A 16,964-nucleotide genomic window follows, 5' to 3' on the forward strand; every position below is an offset into this window, starting at 1 on the left:
TGAGGACGCCATGTGTGTAGTCGCCCCAGTGTCGAGGTACCAGTCCCCGCCGGAGTGGGCGCTCTGCTGCTGCTGGAGTCCGAGATTGTTCAGCGCGTGGACGAGTGCAGCTTGGTCCCACATGGGTGGCGAGGGCGTAGTCGAAGACGAGGCACCCATGTTGTACAGTGGGGGAGCAGGGACGACACCCGGGGTCTAGTGCGTCGGGGCGGCGCCGGGCAGGATCAGGGGAGGTGCGCCGTAGTGGGCGGCGTGGCCAGCGAACGGAGCAGGAGCGCCCGGACGGGGCCCGAGCACACCAGCGCCAGGTGTGTGGGGGCGCCAGGGCATGGGCCACGCATGGACCATCCCAGTCCAGGGCGTGGTTGCAGGCGCCGGCGGCCCTGCGGGACGCGGCACGGAGGAGCTCCCACCGCCACCGCCATCAGCGGCGGCCTTGCCCTTGCCCTTGTTGCGACCGCCGTTGCCACCCGAACGGCGGTTGGTGTTGTCGCCCGTGGACGAGCCCCCGCCGGAGTTGGGGGCACGCACAGCATGCCATCTCGCTAGAGCTCTCCGGCGTCAGGCGGCTCTCCTCGAGCAGCAGGAAGGCGCGGCAGCGAAGAAACAAAGGAAACGGAGTCTGCATTGTGAGGATGGGAATAGCATAGCGAAGGCGGGGGTGCAACCCACGAAACATGTTCAACACTTGTTCACGATCACCGACGGGCTCACCGAGGTCCGCGAGTCTGTCGGCGCGGTCCTTCAGTCGCGCAAAGTATGAGAGGACGGAGCCGGCACCTTGCTCGATGCGACGAATGTCGGTGGCGAGGAAGACGGCTTGGTGCTCGCGGTTCTCCAGGAAGATGGAGGAGATGGCCGCCCAGAGCTCGGCGGCGGTCGCGTCGCGCTGGTGGACGAGCCCGAAGATCTCAGGGCTGATGCGGTTGTAGAGCCACGAGATCACATAGGCGTCGTCCTGGAGCTACACGGGGTCGTCGGGGAGCGCCGGAGCAGTGATGTGAGGGAGCACGCCGGTCTTGCAGAAGGTGACCTCGAACAGCGTCCGCCACTGAGAGAAGTTGGGCGGGTTGAGGTTGAGGACGATCGACACATGTTGGTTGATGTAGACAGCCGCAAGGTGTGATGGAGCCGGCGCGATCGCCGCAGAGGGGCCGCCGGAGCCGTGGACGAGCGCGTTAGTGTGCGAGGCAGCGGCAAGGGCCGATGGGGTGAGGAGCTCGGTGCGGTTGGGGGTGGCCGCGCCAGCGGCGGCGGCCGTGAAGGCGTCGTGGAGACCACGGCCAAAGGAGGGAGGGGGTGGGGGTGGGGGTGGCGGCAGAGGCGTAGCCATGACGCCGCGAGGAGAGATCGGCAGCGGAAGCGATCTACAGGCGCTGGACGATGCCGGCGTCTGATACCATGTAGACGAGAGAAAGCAGGAAGCGATGCACCTTGGATGTCGCTGTGTGTATTACTCGAGGCTATATAGCCTGTGTTACAACAGAGCGCATGAGCGCGAGAGGTTACAGAGGCGCGACGTGCGCATGCGAGGGAGGATCGTGGGGTTAGTGCATGGGGCACGTACAAGTATGCATGGGAGACGAGGAGTTACAGTCAACAAAGGGGAGCTCTTTTTTTTTGATTGAAGGGAAGGGGAGCTCCTATTCCGCGCCCCTCTTGCCTAGCCCATCCGCCGGGCCGGAAACAGATTTTTTTTCTGGCTTTTCTCTGTTTTAACTTTTTTTAAACAATAATTTGGGATTTTGAAAAAAATTGCAATTTGTGAAATTTTCCTGAATTCAAAAATCATAGTTTGAACAAATTTTCGGGAAATGATAAATGCTCACGGATTTAAAAAAATGTTCACCGAATTCAAAATATTTCTTGAATTAAAAAATGTCCGCAATTTCAAAAGAATGATTTTTTTTAATTTTAACGAACCTTTTTTATTTTTATGGAAAATTTTGTATGATAATTTTCTAATAATGATGAACATTTTTTTGTATTTGATGAACAATTTTTGAATTCGATGAATATTTTTTGAACTTGGTGAACAAAATGTATACGGGCGGTCTGCGGGTCCGCCTTGAAGATGCCCTTAAGAGCTATCTCTTTGGTTTGTGATTTTGTTATCTTGTGTGCGGATGTTGTTCAATAGAGTGCTTTCCCCCTTTGTGATCTTTGTGTTCCTCCTCAAATCCACCTCCAATTCATGAAGGTCAGACAAACAAGAGCTTGACCCTAAATCACTCCCCAACTGCCTATTTTATCTAGTGATAAAATTAAACACACATTCTAAAGAAGAGCTAAGCAGAATTCACGGATTATAAGATGAACAAAAATTGCATATATTTTTGGATTGTCCAGATTTCCAAATAATATTAATTCTACAAATTTCCACAAAATCTAATATAACCAAATAGCTCAATGAAATTCACACACTTCAAATTAATTCATAAAATAGTTTCAATATGAGCTATGTCTAATTCTTAATTTTAATTCAAAATTTTCAATTATTTTGGCGATGTTTAAACAAAAATCATTTTTATTAAAAAATATTCAATTAATTTAGTTACTATTCATTGATCTAGAAGAACTTATAAGTATGATCCATATATATTTACATAATTTTCAATTATTTAAGTCATATTCCAATGTATTTAAAAAATTCCATAGAAATTGCACAATGATTGTAATTGCTTTACTCATATGCAATCAATTTCATAAATACTCAAGAGATGTTTCACACAAATTTAAATTAATTTAGCAATTTTAAAATCAACTTTAGAGGCATTTCTTACAGGTAACAAAATGCCCATTCCTTTAACAAAGTTTAGAAATATAATTTAATAATATTCAATAATTTTCAGTTTCAGTAGCATCCCATAGTCATGTCACACCAAGTTCAATTCTTGTATTCACATTTTTATATGAAAAGATGAAATGTGCATTTCAAACTTCTGAATCTTTTTAAAAAATTATATTGAATTTTATAGACTTGATTTTTTAGATTAACTAGAAAATTGTATTGAAATTCATAGGTGATATTATTTTTGATATTATCTTGTAGTTTCTAGGGTGCCAATATAAAAAATATCCATTTTGTGTGTGTTTGTACTATAATGTTGTTAAGATATCTCATCGGTCCTAAATTATTTGTAGACGGCTGATACTGCTCCACTAAACTAGAAATGCAGGCGGGCGACACCTGCATATACATGCTCAAGTTTTGAAGCAACAATGCATTCTTGTTGGGAAATATTTGCGGCCGGACGACCGGCTAACAACTCGGCCGGTCCCATGTGAGCCACGCGATTGAAGCGCGACCGCGTGTCTCGTAAGCATCATCTCGTGTGGGCCATGCGTTGTCCTTCCACTTCCCTCAGCCTGATCCCCTTCCCCTCCCTTCAATTTTATTCGACAAACATATCACACCCCATCCTCCCTCGCATCTCCCTTTCTCATGGCTCACGGACAAGCTCCCCCCATGGCTGCTCCGCTCGCATGCGTCCTCACCAGAGCTTCATACGGCTGCGAACTGGAACCCCGGCGCCCTTCGCAGCTGCATCTCAGGCTGGCCGCGAGCTGCAATGGGCAGGCGATGGTGGGTGACCACGACTGATGAGTGATACAAGCGCGATGCGGCCGCTGCCGATGCTGCATATGACAGAAAAAAAAGCTGCAACTGGCGACAAAAAAGTTGGCACCGACTAGAGCATGGGCTAGGAGAGAAACGCCCGCGTGCTATCGACGTTGCAACAGACGGATAAAAATGCTGGAACCAGCCACGCCCAATGCTGGAACTAGGGTCTTCTTTTGCTACCACCGGCTCGGTTGGCTAGTGACGTCGTGGCCGTATTAATACTGGAGGGACCACAACGCCTGCGAGGACCGGTGTTTTGCGACCGGCGCCAGAGAGGGAGCACCCATGGATGCAACAGGGAGCGGGGGGAGGCAACAAAAAAGCTACTACGGGTCAACGCCCTATTTTTTTTTTTTGCGTTTCTGACGACGGTGAGCATCAACAGGGAGCTTCAACGGCGAGCATCGGGGGGCAACGCAAATAGGTGAGGCCGGACGCACGCTGCACGCGGTGGCGGGGGAGGGGAAGCGGAAAGAAGAGAGGGACAACCCGCCATGGATTTCCCCCCGTGTTCTGTTCCCTAGAGAGAAGACGCACAAGATGTGAGGTAGGCGATAGCTCCCATCGAACGGCTACGCGGACCAAGATCCCACGGCTATGCGGCGACCAGCCAAATTTTGGGCTGGTCCACGGATGCCTGGTGGTCGCAATTATTTTATTACTCCTCCCGTCCCATAATGTAAGAGCGTTTAGTGTCAAAACCACTCTTATATTATACTCCCTCCGTTCGTAAATACTTGTCGGAGGAATGGATGTATCAAGACGTATTTTAGTTTTAGATACATCCATTTTTATGCATTTCTCCGATAAATATTTTTAAACAGAGGATTAGAAGCGAAAGAGTACCTCAGAAAAGAAAAGAAAAAAAATGTATGTATTAGTACTCTATCCATTTCAAAATATGTGTCGTGATTTTAGTTCAAACACTTGTTTCTGAAACGGGGAGAATAGTAATTTTCGGCTGCCGCCGACGTACACAGACGATGCGAACGTGTCCGCTTGCATCCCTACACCAGGTAGCCAAGTCTTTGGAAAATCCCGTTGGGTGAACTGACACAGATTGGAGTATGATACGTGCCTGCACTTCGTCTACGTCCATCAGATCCGACACGTGTCACCACACCGTAGAAGTGTCCACCTCCGCGCGACGCAGACGATTACAACTCCGAATCTCCTCAAAAGGAGGAGAAACGTTACAACTCTGAATCAGATGGCCGTTCGAATTCAAACTCCCGATGCAATGCGATCGTGCCCTTTAAATCTCTAGCTACCTGCCGTAAACGAACTCACGCAAACCCGCAAATCGTTCTGCTCGATCGACGGAGCGTTTGTTCCGACGAAACCACCGGCGCTGCAGCTCATGGGGCGCCGCGGATCCGCGAGCGGGTGGCTCGTCCTCCTGCTCGCTCTTCTCGTCGTCTCTGTGGCCCCGTCGTGCTCGGCCGCGGAGGTAAAGACCAGCCCGACGGAGTGGAGCCTCCACCTCCCCCTGCCCAACGGCGTCACCGGCGCCGAGAGCCTGGCCTTCGACGCGCGCGGCCAGGGCCCCTACACCGGCGTCTCCGATGGCCGCGTCCTCAAGTGGGGCGGCAGCGCCGTCGGCTGGACGACCTTCGCCCACCACGCCAACTACAGGAAGTTCCCCATGTGCACCGTGCCTGTGGCGCCGTCCGAGGAGACCGAGAGCCTGTGCGGGCGGCCGCTGGGGCTCGCGTTCCACCGCAAGTCCGGCGACCTCTACATCGCCGACGCGTACAAGGGGCTCATGAGGGTTGGCCCCGACGGCGGCGAGGCCGAGGTGCTTGCCACGACGGCCAATGGCGTCCGGTTCAACTTCGTCAACGGCATCGACATCGATCAGGTCACCGGTGATGTCTACTTCACCGACAGCAGCGTGACATATCCACGAAGGTACGTACTTAATCCAGATCCCTTCTGCATGCTCAACTTCACAAATTGGTAATACGAAAGTTAAAACTACTGACCTCGGCAGATTTAATACGGAGATCATGATGAACGCGGATGCGACGGGGAGGCTGCTCAAGTACGACGCGCAGACGAAGCAGGTCACCGTGCTCAAGGACGGCTTGCCGTACCCCAACGGCGTCGCAGTGAGCTACGACAGGACGTTCATCGTCGTCGCGCACACCGTGCCGTGCCAGGCACACAGGTACTATCTCCAGGGACCAAAGGCTGGCCACTACGAGCTGCTCGCCGACCTGCCGGGCTATCCGGACAACGTGCGGCGGGACGGGAAGGGCGGCTACTGGGTGGCGCTGAACCAGGAGAAGGGTCGCCCGGGCGCCACCACAGCCCCCGTGAAGCACTTGGTCGGTGTCCGGCTCGACGGCGGCGGCGTGGAGGTCGAGGAGCTGACGGCAGCCAAGGGTGTGACGCTCAGCGAGGTGACGGAGAGGAAAGGACAGCTGTGGCTCGGCTCCGTCGAGCTCGATTATATCGGCCTAGTTGCCTAGTCTTTTTTTTTGTTAGAAGATTGTCATAACATGGTCAGTTATGTAGGTTAAAAATTTGTTGGTGGACGTAATTGATCTCGTTTTTAGTTTGACATAAATTCAAAGACAATATTTCATTTTTTGAATTCTCTTTGTTCTCAATCTTGGGTGGAAGTTTCTTTTCATGGGACATTTTGGCATGCACATATCGTGTGGCAGTGTGCGTGCACGTCCTAAAACTTAATACATTCGTTCAAAAAGTCCAGTTAAATAGCTATTTAAATTCTCTCAATTCACTAAATCTATTTGGCGAACAAAGGCCGTACGCTTGCATGGTTTTCATATTGGGTCAGTCTATTTTCTGACCTTTGATTCTTTTGTCAAGATTTGTGCTGTTCTTTTTCCCTCTTTGTGTTCTTTCACGGCTTTCGGGTTGAATTTTCGACTTACCCTTGTTTTGGGTCTATCAATTTTCTTATTGAGCTTGAAACCCATAGTTTTTCTTTTTCTATGTTTATGTGTTTTTGCTTTTGCCTTTTCTGTTTTTAGTTAGTTTTTTCCTTTTCCTTTATGGGTATTTTTGGGATGTTGGATGAGTGTAAGTTTTTACACACAAATACTATACAATATGTGTGTTAATTATCCTAGAGTGCATAAATTGCACTATTATATGTTTATCATTTGCATATATTATAAACAGTGTGGTTTCATTGCATAGTTGCGTGAAAGTTTTCAGTTTTTATTTTATTTTGTTTCTTCTTAAAGGGTATTCATTCTTAGAAGAACAATGCCACTAATACAGTCTTCAAAACTTTTTTGAGTTTATATTTCATCTTCTTTCTTATTTAAGGGTATTCATTCTTAGAAACTTCTTATTTGTGAATCCACCATTACATGTTCATTCTTAAATATTATAAAAATCAAATTTATATGTACTAGTGTGACTATTTTTTCATTATTTATTTTATTTTTTGCATCTTCTTTCATCTTATAAAGGAAAATGTCAATGCCACTAGTTCATGCTTCCTGAAAACATTAATTTTGTGTGTGTAAGTATACGTGCAAATACTATACATTACGCGTTTAATTATACAATAGCGCGGAAATTGCATGTGCATATTACAAAAAGTTCAGTGCAAAAGTTGTGTGCTAGTTATATTAGAGTGTGAAAGTTGCAGTATTAAATGCTTATTCTTTGCATATTACCAAAAAGTCAATTTCAATGCAAAGTTGTGTCCAAGTTTTGTAAAGTTTTTTCAAAACAAAGAAAACAAATAAACCAGAATAAGATTTGAGATTGCTAAGTGGGTTTGTCTCCTGATAAATTTCCAAACATATTAGATATACCGTCAGTGAAAGATTTAAAAACCACGTACACCGTCTGCTATAGAAGGCATGCGAGGAATAAGAATTGGATCATTTCATGTTCATTGCAAAAACAACACTTCTTCAGTTTTCGTACATATATATACATTTGCGACGACGGAGCGGGTGGATAGGACATCAAGGTGTATGTAGCATTATTGACATGATCATGAGAAAACCTGATGGCGCGGTGGTCTTCGCGGCATATTGCTATTTGTTTAACTGTAATGACGCACCAGAGGCAGAGTTACACGCTTTGATGCAGGGGATGTATTGGCGTTGCAGCATAGTGATGGCCCGATTATTGCATAGTCAGACTCCTCGGAGGCGCTGTCAGCTTTGACGGGGAATGGCTTGTCGAGATTGGCACACGGGCATTTGGTGGCGGAGATCGGGTTTCTTATGGAAGATGGAGAGTTTATTCCCTTGAAAATTAAACGTGAGCAAAATAGGGTGACAGATCGGTTGGCGTCGTATAGTCGTACGGAGAGCACCACTGCCGTATCGCTACAAATATAGAGGACCGCCATGTATTGAGGAATTTCTGCCTCTCGACTGTAATCCTGTTATAACGGAATAAAACTCTTTTCACTCGCAAAAAAAAAGAAAGAAAAAAATTTGACATTGTTTTTGGACCTGACAATGCCCTTGTTCACAAAGGGGTAAACAGTCGGTGTAAAATTTGCTTCCTTTGGTCCCGTTGGAAATTTCCTATTTTCAAATGGCCGATTCTCGTGTTCTTTTTCTTTTTTGCTCTCAGTCAAAGGACTTTTCTGTATGAAAAACAATGCCCGGTCGCACTAAAAAACCTTTGTTGCGTGATTGGGATGTATGCATGCATGCGCCCTCCTGGAAGAGACGCGCGCGGGTGGCTTGAGCGGCCATGGAGGTGGCCATGGTGTTGATGTGTGGACGAAGAGCGAGACACGATCGCGCAACCATCGCCGATCACCTGAAAGCAAGTAGGAATCTCGATCCGAATACTCTCGGCCGCCGTTCATGATTATAGAATCCTCCAAACTGTGACGTTTTCTGTTGACGGAAAATGTTGACGCGTCCAGATGCATGTGCAGCGACACTTCCTTCCTAGTACCCATCCTTATCGCTCCCGGGAAGACGACGACACGGGCGGGCGGGCGGGCGGTTCCGGGCAACAAGCAAACTTGCCGTGCAATCACTCATACCATTCAATCGAGTGAACGATGACTTGGTCCGTGCTGCTTGCCTATATATAGTGCCGCCGATCTTATAGGAGAGCATTGTGCAGTCAGTCGACGATCCCCGCTCCACATCCACAGTGCCTAGCTCAAGAAAGCAACACGCCGCCATGGCCATGGAGCAAGCAGTTTATCTCGTCTTGGCTCTTGTGCTCCCCCTCCTACTCCTCAAGCACATCATAAAGCGCAGCGGCGGCGCTGGGCAGAAGCTGCCGCCTGGCCCCTGGCGGCTGCCGGTCATCGGCAGCCTGCACCACCTCGCCGGCAAGCCGCTGGTCCACCGCGCCTTCGCCGACATCGCGCACCGGCTGGGCGACGCGCCGCTGGTGTACCTCAAGCTCGGCGAGGTGCCGGTGGTGGTGGCCTCGTCCGCCGAGGCCGCGCGTGAGGTCATGAAGACGCAGGACGTCACGTTCGCGACGCGGCCATGGAGCCCCACCACCAAGATCCTCATGTCGGACGGGGTCGGGGTGGCGTTCGCGCCCTACGGCGCTCACTGGCGCCAGCTCCGCAAGATCTGCATCATGGAGCTGCTCAGCGCCCGCCGGGTGCAGTCGTTCCGCAACGTCCGGGAGGAGGAGGCGGGACGCCTCGTGGCAGCCATCGCAGCGGGTGCCGGTAACGGCGAGCCCGTCAACGTCAGCGAGCGGCTCGCCGTTCTCATCGCGGACATGACCGTGCGCGCCATGATCGGGGACAGGTTCAGTAGGCGGGAAGAGTTCCTTGAGGTGCTCCAGCAGGGAGTCAGGATCCTCTCTGGGTTTAACCTCGGCGACCTCTTCCCCTCATCCCGGCTCATCGGCTTCGTCAGCGGCTCCGCCCGACAGGCGTGGGAGAATCACACCAAGGGCTTCGAGCTCATCGAGTGCGCCATCAAGCAGCACGAGGAGGTGAAGGCCGCCGCCGCTGCGTCCAACGGCGACGGGAAGGAGGAGGAGCAGGAGGACCTATTGGATGTGCTCCTCAGGGTACAGAAGGAAGGCGGCCATGATGCGCCTTTTACCATGGGAAGCATCAAGTGTCTATTAGTGGTAAGCTGCCGCTTGGCTAATTATTTTGTTTTCATTCACTAACTAGTAAATTTTAATTTTCTTAATTTGCATGATTTGGAAGTTAAATGACCTTCTCTTCTATTCTGCAGGACCTGTTTAGTGCCGGGAGCGAGACGTCGGCGACGACGCTCATCTGGGCCATGTCGGAGTTGATGAGGAACCCAACCATCATGGCAAAAGCACAAGCCGAAGTACGTAGCCACCTACAAGGGAAGGCAAGCGTAACCGAGGACGACCTGGCTGACCTCAAGTACATGAGGCTGGTCATCAAGGAGACGCTCAGGCTGCATCCGTCGGTGCCCCTACTGCTGCCGCGTGAGCCCACCGAGGCGTGTAAGGTCCTCGGCTACGACGTGCCGACGGGCACCACTGTGTTTGTGAACACGTGGGCGATCTGCCGAGACCCCAAGCACTGGGATGCCCCAGAGGAGTTCAGGCCGGAGCGGTTCGAGTCGGGCGAAGTGGACTTTAAGGGAACCAATTTCGAGTACACACCGTTCGGGGCAGGCCGGAGGATCTGTCCGGGGATGTTGTTCGCGCAGTCTAGCATGGAGCTCGCCCTTGCCGCCCTCCTCTACCACTTTGACTGGGAGCTTCCTGCCGGAGGAGAGTTGGACATGGAGGAGAAGATGGGCATCGCCGTCGGCCGGAAGAACGACCTGTATCTGTATGCCAAAGTCCTTGTGCCGCTTAATTAGCGCATGCTTCATATGTCGCATGCTGGATGCCATCGACTAGATTGGCTAGATCGAACATTCCAGCTGTATATTACAATTTTGTTACCAAGTGTGTCATGGTGGTAATGTAGTAATGATTGTATTCTGTTGTTTTCATGGTTTATTAAAAAAATCTAATATTTTTGTATTGATTATTAAATATATGGTTTCCCATCACCAATCTGATTTTCTTTGTTTTATATTATGAGCTCAAGCTATATTTTCCAAACTCTACTCCTTGTGTGAACTCCCTTTTGGTCTTTCGGCCACGTTCGCCACCGTAGTGAGGGTATTGGTGGTTTCCCGTACCGTCAACCACCTCATTGGAGAATCTTTAAAAAAGAAAACAACAGTGGAAATACCATCTTCAAGAACTATCGGCACAAGCCAACAACTGACTAAGAATGTGTACTTGGTGTCGCCAAGACGTCTACGAAGTACTCTTCAGCATGGGATCTTCTTCCATGTTTTGCTAAGTCAACAAGCAGCGAATGGTTTGGGCTTTCGGAGATCTAATTTTTCAATTGCAATAATTCCAGTAGTTTGCAAACAGTTTTGAAAAGTCTTTTCCGTACCCAATATATAGGTACTCTCGACAGGGAAAATATCATGTGATACTAGTCGTTAGATGATACCATGATACCAACTTGCAAAACTCAAATTTAAAGATGTCAAAAAATTCTGAAAAAAATCATGGATGTTCACAATACATATGTCAACAACCCCTAAAAAATTCAGATCAAAATTCGGAATAGAGAGGGAGAAAGAAAAAAGACAAATCCATCATGAATAGTGTCAAAAGAAGACAAAAGCTAGAATGCCACTATTCACATATGAATTTGTCTTTTTTGTTTCTCTTGTGTATTTCGAATTTTGATCTAAATTTTTTAAGGGTTGTCGACATATGTGTTGTGAACATTCATAATTTTTTCAGAATTTTTTGACATGTTTAAATTTGAGTTTTGCAAGTTGGTATCATGGTATCATGTAAGCAATGGTATCACCTGATACTTCCCCACTCTCGACATTCGCAAATGAATAGTAGAATGACCTTAGATTAAAAATATACCCTTAAAAAGTAGGAGAGAGAAGAGAAAAAAAATCAAAAGGGGCATTTATGTAAGATGAATCTCTCTCTGTCTCTCTCTCATGCATCCCAGGAGTAAAGACCGGGAGGGAATGAGCTTCTCACATCGATTAGCGAATGTGGACCGTCCGATCGATTTCCCTGTCTAATATTGACCGTCTGATCTCGGATAAGATCTTTCTGGGCCGCCGGATCTTTACCGTGATCGTGCTCGGCCGTCGGATAAAATTCCAATTGCATCAATATGTAAATATTGTGCCCCCACCGGGCCATTTCCGTCACTTCGCTTCTTGGGCCAGGAGGCGATACACATACGCGACCACATCCACCTTCTCCCCTCGCTCCTCTCTTCCCCCCACTCACGAACCCTAGCTTCTCTGTGCCGCTGCCGCTCGGTCCGGATTTGGAGCTGACGTGCTCGCCTTGCCTCAGGTACGTCGTCCCGCACTCTTCTCCATCCATCCTTCCCCTTCTCGCGGCCGTTCCTCGTGGCTAGGCTGTTTTCGTCCTCGTGCTGCAGTTGGTTCCGGATTTGGCCACACGCTCGCGTCCGTCGTCCGTCGTTTGCTCGGCCGTCGCCATGGGAAAGGTTCATTCTTCTTTCTTTGTTAGTCCTTTCGTTTTTCCTGCTCGCTGTGCATCTGTGCGTGGCTCACGCCGTGGTTGTTCTTTGCGGATGAACTGGGAGGTGGATATGGTTTGTTCCTTCTTCGGATTTGGCCGTGCTTGGTCCTGCTTTTCTGTTTCAGGTGCGGATCTGAACCATCCACATATGCGTTTATTTTTTGTTGATTCTTTAACTGTCCGCTGTTGCCGTTGCATGGTTGTCTGGTTTGGGTATGTAAGATTACAATCAAACTGAACTATAACAATTTATACAGCATAGTTAGGTATCAAACTAATTATGTATTCACGTGAAGACTATGCAAAGCAAATGGATGTACAGTCGTTACATATGTTCAGGTTTAGGAGATTTACCATGACAGCTTCTGACAGATGCAAAACATGGATGCAAGCAAGTGTGATTGTATGATGGTTGTGAGGTGTGTGCACTCGGTTGCTGTTGTTTTATCGCAGTTGGTGTATTGTAAAATCAAGCACTAAACAATTGGCAGTATTTTTTATAATCTTGGGTGTTGTTATTTCTAATGTGTAAGATTGGTTGTACATCATTCGTAGTTTGTGTTGTTCGGCACATAACTCGCTCCTCATTGTAAAATGATGATGGTCTGTGATGTGTTGTCCTGCACATCACTAAGTAATGATGCATTTCTGTGGGAAGCTTCTGATAAACTGTAATTATGCTTGCTGTTATGTGCCAGGTTCGTCGCTGCAGTTGTTGTGGTGTCTCTAGCTGTTATTCATTCCCATTGACACGTTTCGCCTAGCTCTCAGGTGCTTTTCTTCTAACTTTTTTATGTTACTGTTATTTACCTTTGCATGTTGATCTATGGTGGGGTCTATTTTTGGGCACTACCTTCTGGCTGATCGGTTCTAAGTTTTGGTTTTGGGGTGCTTTCTAGCTTTTTTGTGTGAGTGGCCTTATTCTAGGTTATATTTTGTGGGTGGCAGGATGTTTGCTGTGAGTTGTTCGTATATGCATCTATTGGATGTGGTTGCCACCCGGTGTTCGTTGCCATTCCATTCGTACTTGAGAGAGATAATGGACGATGGGGTCGTGCTCGGAGGAGTTGAGCTCGAATTTGATGTGCCCGGAAGTGATTCTGGGAGCATGAGGAGGTTTTTTTGGGCTCAAGATGGTGTGGATTTTCTCTCTCTTTACGAGAAGGCTGCTTTCCAGGCCATTTGCTTCTTACAGAGTTTGTATGGGTTTGTGATTCTGGACTATAATTTTGAGTGTATGTCGACTTACAGGGAGCTTGCTCGCTCTGCAGTTCTTTTAGCTGCAACGATGGTTAGGTCTGCGGTGCCTGTTGGTTGTGCCGATGCCCTTGCTGCTGTGATTGACCATGATGTCCTTTTGCAGCGGCAGATGTTGCACGCCAGATTGGTCTCGACGGCGTGCAATATTTAGTTTTTATTTATATTGTGTGAGTTGTTTCTATTTCTTTTGTTTTCCATTGCTCCTAAAATGTACATTGGAGTTGGTGTGGCTGTATTCAGATAAATGAACTGCTCTTTAGACATTATTTGTATTTGTTATGTACCCACTTAATCATCGTTATGTTCATTGTTGCTACTTTAACCACCGTTTCCTAATTGTCATGCTGAGATCATGCTGGATTGTACGAAATGTGTGTATGCGGCTCTTTAACCATCATGTTCTCTGGACTTGGGTTCTGCTTAGGATGTACTTTTAGGCCTTCAATGCCTCCTGGCCGTGGACCGAGCCGCGGCCGTGCCGCTGCTGATGGCCCTGCCCGTGGAAGTGGGCGTGGGCGTGCCGTTGCTGATGGCCCTGCCCGTGGAAACGGGCGAGGGCGTGCTGTCACTGATGGCCCTGCCCGTGGAAGGGGGCGAGGGCGTGCCGCTGTTGGTGGCCCTTCCCGTGGAAGGGGGCGTGGGCGTAGTAGGGTTGGTGGCACACTTCCTTCCCCTCCTAGAATTCATCTTGCTCCTCCTGTCATTCGGCCACATTATGTGCCCCATGCCTCACCTGGGATCGAGAATCGCAAACGTAAACGTGAGTTAGAGCTACCTGATCCTGCTTAGTAATACAGACCCTTGGCCTTGTGATAGCATCTGATGTTGTTCTTCTTGTGTTCCCTGACCAATGTTTAGGAGATGGTTGGTTACCCTATGTGAGTGAGGTTGAGGCGGCGTTGAACCGCAGGAAGCGCAAGGCAATTAGAAAGCTGCGCCATTCTGGATTTGAAGGTCCATTTGTTTTCCAATTGCTTAGCTCAGTCTTAGACCCACCTGGACTTATTAGTTTTGTCTGTCATGCTAGACCATATTGTTATGGGCCCTTTGCCGAAAGACTGGCATGGTTTCGATCATGCATTTGCTGAGCCGCTTAAAGGTATCATTGTCCTTGGATTTGTTTGTTTGTTGCCTTGTGATTTGCCTTGTGCTTTTATAATTGGTGTTTGTTTTTCGTTGGGGCTATTAGCTTCATATGCAGATGTATCGTACCTTGGTACACCAGATTATATCTGTGGATATTGTGGTGCTTCTTTCTGGTACGAGGAGAGGGTACAGGGAAAATCATCATATACAAAACGTAAGATTGTCTACAATCTTTGTTGCAAAGGTGGTCAGGTTTCTATCCCTCCTTTCAAGGAGCCCCCGCCATTTCTCCGGGAGCTTCTCCATTTTGATGGAACTTCTCGTGCCAAGAAATTCCTCCGAAATATACGTCAATACAACTGTATGTTCGCCTTCACCTCGATGGGTGCTACTATTGATCGTTCGCTGAATGCTTCTCGGGGTCCCAAGGTCTTTAAAATTAGTGGCCAGGTGTCTCATCGCATAGGTTCTCTCTAGCCAAAAGACCCTAACACTCCTAAATTTGCCGAGCTTTATATATATGATCCAGCAAATGAGATTGCCCATAGGATGCGTGCTTTAAATCCGGATGATAACCCTGTGGACCAAATAGATGAGGATATAGTGGTTGGCCTGAGAGATATGCTTAATGAGTTCAATCCATTGGTACAGAAATTTAGAGAGGCAAGTAAAATCATAGAAGATAGTGGCGATGATCCTATGGAAGAAATTTCCATACGAATCATTGGTCCTTCCGATGGTGATGGCCCACAGTTCAGTTTGCCCACGTCTGCGAGGCTTGCTGCTTTGATTGTGGGTGACCTTACTGTTGAAACCTCTGCACGCGATATAATTATTTCCAGCCATTCGGAAGGCCTGCAACAAATCGCTTCTCTTAAACCTGCCTTTATGCCTTTGCAGTATCCCTTGCTTTTTCCGCGTGGGGAAATGGGGTTTTAGATAGATGTTCCTTATATGTCTGTTCAGCTAGCTGATGATATCGATGTGCCTGGTAGTACTGGGAATGTTGGTACGTCTCCTGGTTCATTGCCAGTTGCCGCTCCTGGTAGTGCACCTACTAAAAATACACGTAGAAAGATGACCATGCAGGATTACTATCGTTATGTATGCCATTATAGAGGTGACCAGCCAAACCCATTCTTGTGTTATGGTCTTTTGTCGTCCCAGGCTGTTGTTGATGCACGAGCTTGCATTGACGAAAACAGACTATGGTACATACTGAGAAACCAAGATAAACTTAGATCTGAGCATATGCAGGGCATCACCGATGCCGTTGGTGGTGGTTGTGTTGATGGTGCGACTCTAGGTAAAAGGATTATCCTGCCTTCGAGCCACACCGGTGGTCATCGTTACTTTCAGGAGAACTTTCAAGATGGCCTTGCCATATGCCGGGTGCACGGTGCACCTGACATATTCACCACTTTCACCTGCAACCCCAAGTGGCCAGAAATTACACAGACGCTAGAACCGGGACAAAAACCACATGACAGGGCAGATATTGTTGTCAGGGTTAACCACATGAAGTTGATTGAGTATCTCCATGATATTACGTCCGGAAGAGCCTTTGGAAAAGTAAAGGCTGGTACTACATTTTGCTGTTCTTATCACCTCTGTTGTGCCTACTATCTGTTTGTATGATATCTGCTATGTGTTGATGCTAAATTATTTAATCCCTTTTGTGTATTTTGCAGTGCTTTATACTGTTGAGCACCAGAAGCGGGGACTACCTCATGCTCACATACTCATCTGGCGGAAGGGAGAACAAGGTATGATAGGACCTGATGGCATAGATGCATTTATTTCTGCTGAGATACCAGATCCATTGGGGGACCCTCTAGGCTATGCCTTAGTCTCTGAATTCATGATGCACGGTCCGTGTGGTAAAATGAACGATAAATGTGTTTGCATGAAGAAAGGGTGTTGTTCTAATTTTTTTCCTAAGGAATTTAGGGACGAAACAGTCATAGATGAAGACGGGTTTGCGTTATATCGACGTCGTGACGAAGGTCGTACAATTTATAGATGGGCACTATCTTGATAACAGGTGGGTGGTTCCTTATAATATGGCTGTGCTTAAGCGTTTCCAGGGTCATATTAATGTTGAGTGGTGTAACAAAACCCAGGTCATGAAGTATTTGTTTAAGTATGTGACTAAAGGCGCCGATTACTCGAAAGTCCTATTAGAGAAGTCGAAGGGTAAGGGTAAAATTGATGGGATAGAAGATGGAGGGCCGATGGATGAGGTCAAAGAGTATTTACGATGTCGGTTCATATGTGAATATGATGGATTGTGGCGTATATTTGGGTACGCCATACACTGTAGGTTTCCTTCAGTAGAGAGGCTCCCTGTTCACCTTCCTGGAATGAATGTTATTCGCTTTCGTCCCGAAACAAACCTTAAGAAAATTGTTGATTCAGACTTCTTGAAAAAAAACCATGCTCACTGAATGGTTTGTTGCAAATGCTTTGTATGAACATG

The 16,964-nt window shown here is 47.8% G+C and overlaps 2 protein-coding genes across 2 annotated transcripts; both read left to right on the forward strand.

The window, feature by feature from the left end:
* The first annotated feature begins 4,985 nt into the window (after nt 1-4,985).
* LOC125540857 (protein STRICTOSIDINE SYNTHASE-LIKE 10-like) lies at nt 4,986-6,099 on the forward strand. The gene is made up of 2 exons (XM_048704395.1): nt 4,986-5,536; nt 5,619-6,099. The coding sequence occupies exons 1-2, from the start codon at nt 4,986-4,988 to the stop codon at nt 6,097-6,099; spliced, it is 1,032 nt and encodes a 343-aa protein (XP_048560352.1).
* A 2,588-nt stretch (nt 6,100-8,687) lies between these two features.
* On the forward strand, nt 8,688-10,563 carry LOC125540858 (desmethyl-deoxy-podophyllotoxin synthase-like). Its single transcript, XM_048704396.1, has 2 exons — nt 8,688-9,691; nt 9,802-10,563. The coding sequence occupies exons 1-2, from the start codon at nt 8,771-8,773 to the stop codon at nt 10,408-10,410; spliced, it is 1,530 nt and encodes a 509-aa protein (XP_048560353.1). The 5' UTR covers nt 8,688-8,770; the 3' UTR covers nt 10,411-10,563.
* Nucleotides 10,564-16,964: the final 6,401 nt, after the last annotated feature.

Source organism: Triticum urartu, chromosome 2, assembly GCF_003073215.2.
Source record: "Triticum urartu cultivar G1812 chromosome 2, Tu2.1, whole genome shotgun sequence".
NCBI lineage: Eukaryota > Viridiplantae > Streptophyta > Magnoliopsida > Poales > Poaceae > Triticum > Triticum urartu.

Coding starts and splice junctions, on each gene's coding strand:
- LOC125540858 (XM_048704396.1), top strand. CDS start 8,771: ATGGCCATGGAGCAAGCAGTTTATCTCGTCTTGGCTCTTGTGCTCCCC. Junction 9,692..9,801: donor GCATCAAGTGTCTATTAGTG/GTAAGCTGCCGC, acceptor TCTATTCTGCAG/GACCTGTTTAGTGCCGGGAG.
- LOC125540857 (XM_048704395.1), top strand. CDS start 4,986: ATGGGGCGCCGCGGATCCGCGAGCGGGTGGCTCGTCCTCCTGCTCGCT. Junction 5,537..5,618: donor AGCGTGACATATCCACGAAG/GTACGTACTTAA, acceptor TGACCTCGGCAG/ATTTAATACGGAGATCATGA.